Genomic DNA, 9,873 nt, shown 5'->3' on the forward strand with positions numbered 1-9,873 from the left:
TAAAGTAACTTTTAAAATTGCAATTCTCTGACGTTGCAAGAGTGACACGCGTTTTTGAAATGTTTGAAGAAACTAGATGAGTGGTGCACTTAACCAATATATCATTTCATAGAGAATCGCAAGCTCTTTCGGAAAATGGCGTTTAATAAATTAAAAGACCCTTAATAAGCAACTACAAGCAAAAAACCTCTCTAAATGTTGCAACGGTGATTATGGAAAGATTCATTTGCGTAAGAGGTCTTAAAATCCTGTGTAAACTAAGCCCCTAATATTTGTAAAAATCCTTCCACACATATGACAAACATTGTTTTCTATTTTGTGACACAAACATACTACATTCTATGGTTTGTTTCAGTTTATGAACTTTCTGTGTCTACAACCTTCAATTCAATATCTCAGCTTGTCCACATTACTTTTAGCACACCTTTGTTCAACTGACTCAATAATTCCGGTCTTTTCAATTTTTGCTCATTTCTTTTGGCATGCAATAAAACATCATTTTGTTGATGCTTACCAATGCCAATAAAATGTAATACACACACGCTTTTCTTTCATAATGCTGTGGGCTTTTCTTCGTCCTTCAAACACATCAAAATACATTTAAATCATTAACCAGAATTTGCTAATTGTGTGATATTATACTATGACTTGAGTTAGCAGCTGTGTGTTAATGATGTTAGTATGCTGCCTGTGCAGTCAGTGAGCAATCGTTGACTTGTGTGCCTTGACAGGGCATGGGAGAAAGCTACCATGACAGAAACATAACTTTTGGCAGAAATCACTGGTGGCTCTAATTTAGTTATTGTTTTGGTAGAACCCATCGTTACCAATCAAACTTGGATCAGTTCATTAAGAGCTTGACAGTACACTACGATTTTTTCATTCGCTAGAATGGGGTGTAAGAGTGCATGTCTTGTTATCATGCACATATCAGCAAGTGTATCAATTTCAAGCTTTTTACCTGCAGAGTGACACATTCTCTCCTTTTACATGTGATAGTGAAACTCTATCCTTCGTTTTTTTTGTGTGACATCATTTTATCGTTTTCGGCCATCTTTATAGACAATTTTATCGTTAAAAACAAATCTTTTGCAATGAATTTTTGAAAACAACGCTCGTTTGCAATATTTTTATTATAGTATTAAAACAACATCAAAGAGTACTATTAAATAAAAGAAAAACGATCTTTTTTTACAAATATGGTGGCTTTTTCGTGAACAAGCGCATGTGCAAACGACTTGATGACGTCAAACAAATGATGGATTAAATTATACAACGATCATAGGCCTATTCAAATTAGTTTGTTATAGGTGGATATGAAAAAATTATGTTATGTATAATCAATCTGAATCTACACACAACATCAGTGTTAAAATTGCTTTGTCATCTCATTTTATTTTGACCATGTTTCGTTGATGTACTATTGCTTAGTTTGTGGGAACTAATTTGACTATCACTGGTTCTGGTACTAGTGAAGGTGTTAACCTATTGTAAGCAATAGCGTTATTTACAAGTAAAAAGTACTCCTTAAAACAGCTTATGAATGTTACACCCTAATTCGAACGTTTGTTCATTTGCTCAGTTCCAAACAGCTGTGAGTCTGAACAGTCAAACGAGAGTCATGACGGTCTATAGGTAGACAGTTTCAATAAGTGGTGGGGAAAGAAGACTCCACAGACAGAAGAAAGATGCTCTTCAGCAAGCAGAAGGGAGAGCGTCTAAGCGAGCCCTCGGTAAAAAGGCTGAGTCATTGGAGTTGTTATTTTTTTATAGATGCCCAGCATGGAGAAAGCTAGCCTGTGGGAGTAGGTTCAGTGTTAAGGTTCAATGCTTTATGTCAGGTGTGCGAAAAGAGCTTGTTGGCGTAGGTCTTCAGCTGATGTACGTGTTGTAGACATGTGGGGTGGAGCTCGTAGCTTACTCCTGGCTTAGAATTTACCAAGTGTAACTGAAAAAAAGCTCATAGTCTCAGATTTTGATGATTTTTAATATGTTGTTGCCCATGTTGAAAAACGCTCAAATTTTGATCTTCTAGGGTCATCGGTTCAGGTGCTATGAGGATTTGAACTTTGACCTTTTGTCGCCTGAGTTTGAGGTCATAGCACATCTAGCTGACTTTAGACTCATATAAATCCAAAAATATACAAGTTAGAGGTCTAGATTTTTTAGTGTCCAGACACAATTTCAGTATTTACACAAACAAATAGGTTTGAAATTTTTCAGATGAAAATTGTGGGAGATAACTCCGACCAAAATGACTGAAAAATGCTATTTTAACGACTTCTCAAAAGCAATTATCACCCTAACATGTAATTTGCCATTGTTTCTGTTGATATTTCTGAATTCTTCAAGGCCTCAACTATCCAGAACTAGTCTCATCTTCTCTGTAGCTGCATCGGGTCAGCGTCTAGAAGACATACAAGGTTAACCTCTTTGTCGAAATACTGCAAAAGTAGAGATCAAGGTCAGCCTATGGTTTCAAAAAAGTCACATTTTTCTCCTGTTTTACACCAATTAACATACACAGCTTTCATTTAAATAATCAAAGTTTGTGTTTCAGACTGTAAAATGCTTAAAAGTAAGTTACAAATACCCTCCAAACACCTTTGTAAATCGCCTTAATTAAATGAGATTATCCCCCCTTGTCAAGCTTTAACTTGACTGATTATTATCCTATCAAGTTCAAATTTGCTGTGCGCTTGTGGTTTGTGATTATAGTAGTAATGAGCCTTAAAATATTTTCTTAATTTACATTCCTCAATGTCATCCATTGTTGTAGCTTCAAATGCATATGTTTTGCCTGAGTTGGTGGTAGATGGCGGTGCGACAGCTAATAGAACATGCTCTTGTGGTACCTAGCAGATGTCATCTCGCTTTGGCCATGTGAAACTATTGTTGAGCCTTTGTGCATGAATATCACATTAACATCATTGTTCTCTTGATCATAGCCAATTGCCATCCCCATATACCACCGACCATCATATACACAGGCAAGATATTATCCAGGTTGAGGTGTTAAGGTATTGCTGGTAACATGTGAGTCATCAGTCTTCCCAACTTTGTATCCTTGTAGCACACAATTTTCATCAACCAGTGGTGAAAGTTTGCAAACTTTAATGGCTGTTTTACTGAGTGGCTTGCACTAGTGCTGGTCCCGACAACCAATGACTCGTTGTGTTGCTTTGAACCTTGGTTCCAAAATCCCTGCTCGTTCTGCGACTTCTTCAGTGGGTACATAAAACACCTCCACCCCAGCAATGTTTTCCCTAGCATACTTGTACAGTTGCTCAGCACTGAGCAGTCTTTCTTTTCCTGGCTTAACTAACTGCTTGGAGTGACGGGTGGCCAGCCTCTTGACTACCCCGCCAATCCCATCGCACAGACCTTTTCCATGTGAGGTGGCAAAGAAGCTCCAAGATGCTGTAAGAGTGAAATCAAGCTCATGGTGACATAAGTTGGCAAAGGTCTTGTAATTCTTGTATTGGGCGCCAGATCCATCACTGAAATAATTCATATGAGTCACTTGAGGTAGGTTTTCTTTGATAAATCTGATGAGCGTTCTTAGGAAGGTATACATACATTCCAGAGAACGCTTTCTAGAATGTATACATACATTCCAGAGAACACTCATCAGATTTATCAAAAAAACCTACCTCAAGTGACTCATGTGAATTATTTCAGTGATGGATCTGGTGCCTAATACAAGAATTACAAGACCTTTGCCAACTTATGTCACCATGAGCTTGATTTCAATCTTACAGCATCTTGGAGCTTCTTTGCCACCTCACATGGAAAAGGTCTGTGCGATAGGATTGGCGGGGTAGTCAAAAGACTGGCCACCCGTCACTCCAAGCAGTTAGTTAAGCCAGGAAAAGAAAGACTGCTCAATGCTGAGCAACTGTACAAGTATGCTAGGAAAAACATTGCTGGGGTGGAGGTGTTTTATGTACCCACTGAAGAAGTTGCAGAACGAGCAGCGATTTTGGAACCAAGGTTCAAAGCAGCACGAGTCATTGGTTGTCGGGACCAGCACTGGTGCAAGCCACTCAGTAGAACAGCCATTGAAGTTTGCAAACTTTCACCACTGGTTGATGAAAAATGTATGCTACAAGGATACAAAGTTGGGAAGACAGATGACTCACATGTTACCAGCAATACCTTAACACCTCAACCTGAACAATATCTTGCCTGTATATATGATGGTCGGTGGTATATGGGGATGGCAGGCTATGATCAAGAGAACAATAATGTTAATGTAATTGAGATTCATGCACAAAGGCTCAACAAACAGCTTCACATGGACAAAGCGAGATGACATCTCCTGGGTACCACAAGAGCATGTTCTATTAGCCGTCGCGCCACCACCTATCACCAACTCAGGCAAAACATATGCATTTGAAGCTACAACAATGGATGACATTGAGGAATGTAAGTTAAAAAAATATTTTAAATCTCATTACTATCACAATCACAAACCACAAGCACACAGCAAATTTGAACTTGATAGGATAATAATCAGTCAAGTTAAAGCTTGACAAGGGGGGATTATCTCATTTAATTAAGGCGATTTACAAAGGTGTTTGGAGGGTATTTGGAACTCACTTTTAAGCATTTTACAGTCTGAAACATACACTTTTAATGGTTTAAATGAAAGCTGCATATTTTAATTGGTGTAAAACAGGAGAAAAATGTGTGACTTTGATGAAACCACAGGCTGACCTTGCCCTCTACTTTTGCAGTATTTCGACAAAGAGGTTAACCTTGTATGGCTTCTAGACGCTGACCCGATGCAGCTACAGAGAAGATGAGACTAGTTCTGGATAGCTGCGGCCTTGAGGAATTCAGAAATATTAACAGAAACAATGGCAAATTATATGTTAGGGGTGATAATTGAATAGTTGCTAAAATATCATTTTCAGACATTTTTGGTCGGAGTTATCTCCCATATTAATCATCCGAAAAATTTCAAACCTAATTGTTTGTGTGAATATTGAAATTGTGTGTGGACAAAAAAAATCTAGACCTCTAACTTGTATATTCTTGGAAATATATGAGTATAAAGTCCACTAGATGTGCTATGCCCACAAACTCGGGCGGCAAATGGTCAAGGTTCAAATCCTCATAGCACTTGAACCGATGACCCTAAAAAATCAAAATTTGGGATCTGAGCGTTTTTCAACATGGGCAACAACATTTTAAAAAATCATCAAAATCTGATACTATGAGGTTTTTTTTGATAATAGTATAATAATGATATTTATAAATATAAAAATATTGATTGATATGATATTGAAATCATGACATGAATGCAATGTGCAAAGAAAATAGTGCAAATAGTAAATACACGATATGATAGTCCAAGCATGTTCTAATGTCCTATTCTTGACTAGGTATTTGTAAACAAACACCAGCATGCCAGCCTTCACCACACCGAGACAATTCTCAACTTGCTGTGAACCAGTCCACATTATGAGAACACACACTCAACACTAGCAGTCAGAGTTATATCATCATATTCATAGATTTTATACCGAGCCAGAATCCTTTGAAGCTATTCATTGAAAGATTTTTACAGAAAATGATGAGATGAGTTACTCTGTCATCTCAGTGTAATGTGCTTACAATTCTGTCTCTGGGTGTCAGATTGTTCAATTCAAAATCATGGATTATGAAGTTCAAAGGCTTTTCAGCAGGCTGGTCTTCCAATAAAGCAATAAAATATAACGGTTTAACATGAGGTGAGATAATCAAGTTAGGGAGATAGTACTGGGATAAAGGAATACAATTTAGATCTGAAAAACTTTTTTTAAACTCAAACACTAATTGGTCTAGCCAATCATGCCAATGTCACCTCTTTGGTCAGGCTGTCTTTGTTTGTCTGTGTTGGGTAAGTCTAATAGGCCCCTATGCAAATATTTGATGATTTAGGTGTTATTTAGCATTTATAGACTGTTAGCAATAGTTGTAAGGTGAAAACGGAATGATAAAATGAATATTTTCAAAAATAACGATTTTTTTGACCCAAAAATATATCTACCGGCGATATATATCGATGATATATATCAAGCGATATATATCAAACCAACCCTGGTGAGACGCTCGTGAGATGAGTGAAAAAAAGGTAATTGCGTAAAAGTTGGCAGGTCTGATGCTGACAACTGACTTCACATGCTATCAAGTAACCACTGGCTAACATGATAAGTCCCAAAAGTGCAGGACTGGGAAGAAGCAAGGTGTTGATAGTTTCAGTGGATACTAGGGCTGTGCCCTTAGGTAAGCCAGTACTATTTAAAAATACTTAACAGTGAATAGTAAAGACTTCTACTTTGGTGGCTGGAATTATGTGTATTACTATTTTTACGATATTCAATGTATATTTATATTTTATTACTTCAGATTTTTCCGAGATGAGTGGAAAGAAAATAAATTATCAGGACTCCTACATCCAGCATGAATTTATTTCTACCACAGTGAATATGGATGAAAGGCCACAGTGTGTGCTTTGTACAAAGGAGCTATTAAATGATTCTATAAAGACTACAAAGCTGAAGTAACACTTGCAGAATGTTCATGCACCACATAAAGCCAAAGAAAAATCAGTTTTTGAGCGTCATGGGCAGGCATTAAAACGAATGTAACTGGATTCATCTGGGTCCTTCAGCCAAACAAATCAAAAAGTCACAGAAGCCTCATACGTTGTTCCCATTGAAATCTCTCGACAACTTAAGCCACACACATATGGAAAAAACCTAATTAAACCATGTGCACAGAAAATGGCTGAGATTGTACTGGAAAAAGAATCTGAAACAAAGATAGCATCCGTTGCGCTATCAAATAACACTGTACAGAGAAGGATTGGTGAATTGAGTGAAGATATAAAAGCTCGAGTATTTGATGAGATCGAATCTGCTGCATTTGGCCTATTTTCAATCCAATTGGATGAGTCAATAAATGCTGCTTCCTGCTTACAACTGCTAGTTTTGGCATGGTAGGTGAACTCTGGGATATTGAAGGAGTTTTTTTTCTGTACCTCACTGCAAACAACAACAAAAGCGGCAGATGTTCGCAGAGCAGTAGACGTGTTCTTTGAAGCAGGAAACCTTAACTGGGCAAAGCTGTGTGGTTGCTTTACTGATGGTGCCGCAGCTATGATTGGCTCAAAGTCTGGCTTTCATGCTCTTGTGAAGAAAAAATCACCACAGGTAAAAGGAATGCACTGAATGATTCACCACCAGGCTTTAGTTTCCAAAACACTCCCCACATCACTAGTGAGCATACTGGATAAAATTATACAGATTGTGAACTTTATCAAAGCAAGTGCTCTGAATACAAAGCTTTTCAAGCAGCTATGTGAAGGTATGGATGCAAATCACCAGGTTCTCCCACATCACACCAAAGTACGCTTCAAAAGGAAATGTGATAAAAAGAGTGTTTGAACTGAGGAATGAGCTGAAGTTATTCTTCCAAGAACGCAGTAAATTGGAGATTTTGTCTTAGCTCGATGATGCCGAGTGGATCATGCGCCTTGGCTACTTGACTGACAACTTTGGCCAGCTAAACAAGCTCAACTTACAAATGCAAAACAGAAATGCTAACATTATCAAGTTTGTAGACTGCCTTAAAGCCTTCATTGATAAGCTGGGAAACTGGAAGCGGAAAGTGGCGATGAAGAATGTAGGCATGTTTGAGAACTTGGATATGATTTTGGCAGAGATCAGTAATCAAATACCCAGTTCTATCCAACGTGACATCACAGCTCATCTAAAAGAACTTGAGGAGTTAAGAAGTTATTTTTCCAAAGTGAGTAGTGATCTATTGGATCTGGTCTGAAACCCATTCATGTTTTCAGCTCAAAGGCTGCCTAATGCATGTCAAGATGAGTTCCTTGAACTGAAAAATTATTCCATTGTTAAAGATGTATGGAAAGAGAAAGAGGTTACGGTATTCTGAGCTCTTATGCAGCATTTCTACCCCAATATGGCAGAGCTTGCATTCCAAACTTTACTCCCATTCGTTTCTACTTATCTATGTTAATCCGGCTTTTCAATGCTACTGAATATCAAAACGAAGCAGCACAACAAACTGGAAGTTGAGCCAGATCTCAGATGTGCAATACCATCAACCAACCCAAGCTTAAACAAACTGGCGGAGAAGTAAAAACACAGGTGTCCTTTAGCGGGATATTTCCGAAGCCGAGGCCATAGTCTACACACACAAAAAAACAACAAAGGTTCACATAGTTATGAGCAAAAACAAAAGTATCCACCCAAACATCTCACCAATCCGATGAGCAGCACACACAAAAACTAAACCAATCGACAGAGCCACCCATCATGTCAAAATATTCCAAGTTTCAAGTCATGTCTTGCACAACTCACCTTATGGTTTCTCAAAACTTGTCCCAAAGTCCCTATTAATTTGAGACTGTCCGATTGTTGTTTTAAAAATGGTTCCCGCTAGCCTGACCTGAAGTCCTGATTCAACATCTCACTAACTATCGGAGCATTGCTAAAAGAGGGAATCAAAAAGTTCGGGAGCACTCAGCAATGCCCCGATAGTTACTGATATGTTGAATTAGGACGTTAGGTTAAGCTAGCGGCGACCATTTCTAAAACAGCAATCGGACAGTCTCAAATTAATAAGGACTTTGGGACAAGTTTTGAGAAACCATAAGGTTAGTTGTGCAAGACATGACTTGAAACTTGGAATATTTTGACATGATGGGTGGCTCTGTCGATTGGTTTAGTTTTGTGTGTGCTGCTCATCGGATTGGTGAGATGTTTGGGTGGATACTTTTGTTTTTGCTCATAACTACGTGGACCTTTGTTGTTTTTTTTGTGTGTGTAGACTACGGCCCGGCCTCAGCAATATCCCGCGCTAAAGGACACCTGTGAGTAAAAATGTCCCACCTCACCCTAAGATGAATTCCTATTTTGCTTATATGTATTTTATTCATTCACGCAGCATGTATATACTTCAAAAAGTTTGTGAGAATCATAAATAGAATGTGTTACAAAATTGTAAACTAGACTCTAGTTAAACTACTAAATGCTGTGATACTTAATATTTGGTGCTGTTGAATGCAGAAATGACAAAATATGAAGAAGTATGCAGATTGAAAGCAAAACGAAGCCTGAGTGAATAGTGGGGAATAGAATTTTCGTAGTCTCAAAAGGGGGAAACCAGCAAACCTAACGGCAGACCTGCCAACCCAAGAGTGGGGCAATGCGTGAGATTTGGTTTTGGGGCAATTGATGTATCAATGATAATATACATAAAATTGTGGAAATTGGGGCAAAAATCTCACGCATTTTCATTTTTTCTTTGGGGTGATTGCGTGAGTCTCACGCCCAATGCGGGAGAGTTGGCAGGTATGCCTAATGGGAACCCCTGGTCTAACTAATATAATAATGTTGGGACTGAAAGCATAAAAATGATAACGCCCATACCTGCCAACTCTCACGCATTGGGCGTGAGACTCACGCAATCATCCCAAAAAAATGAAAATGCGTGAGATTTTTGCCCCAATTTCCACAACTTTATATATACTATCATTGATACATCAACTGCCCCAAAACCAAATCTCACGCATTGCCCCACTCTTGGGTTGGCAGGTCTGATAACGCCACAAATGCGTATTACAGAACTACAAATTAACACACAGGGAACGAAGCAAACAAACTCTTTTCTATGTTTTGTAGCTACTTACTTACTTTGTACTTACATTTCTTTTCAACGTTTTGTTGAGTATGTTTAACCATGTTGACGAGTTTCTAATTCCCGCCATCGACGTTTACGCAGTGACGTTCCGGCGAATCAATACGCGAACAAACGCTTATGCGATTCGCCCACTAGTCAAAAAGACTGATTTGG

General features: G+C 38.3%; 1 protein-coding gene across 1 annotated transcript in view; it reads right to left on the reverse strand.

Annotated features, from left to right (window-relative positions):
* Window positions 1–9,811, reverse strand: part of LOC137404094 (chromatin assembly factor 1 subunit B-like) — a 40,508-nt gene extending 30,697 nt beyond the window's left edge. The window contains exon 1 of the mRNA XM_068090248.1: window positions 9,725–9,811. Coding sequence (XP_067946349.1) covers window positions 9,725–9,761 — 37 coding nt within the window. The 5' untranslated portion in view covers window positions 9,762–9,811. The remainder of the gene's footprint in view (window positions 1–9,724) is intronic.
* Between the last annotated feature and the right edge of the window lie 62 nt (window positions 9,812–9,873).

This window comes from Watersipora subatra, chromosome 9 (genome assembly GCF_963576615.1).
Source record: "Watersipora subatra chromosome 9, tzWatSuba1.1, whole genome shotgun sequence".
Classification (NCBI taxonomy): domain Eukaryota; kingdom Metazoa; phylum Bryozoa; class Gymnolaemata; order Cheilostomatida; family Watersiporidae; genus Watersipora; species Watersipora subatra.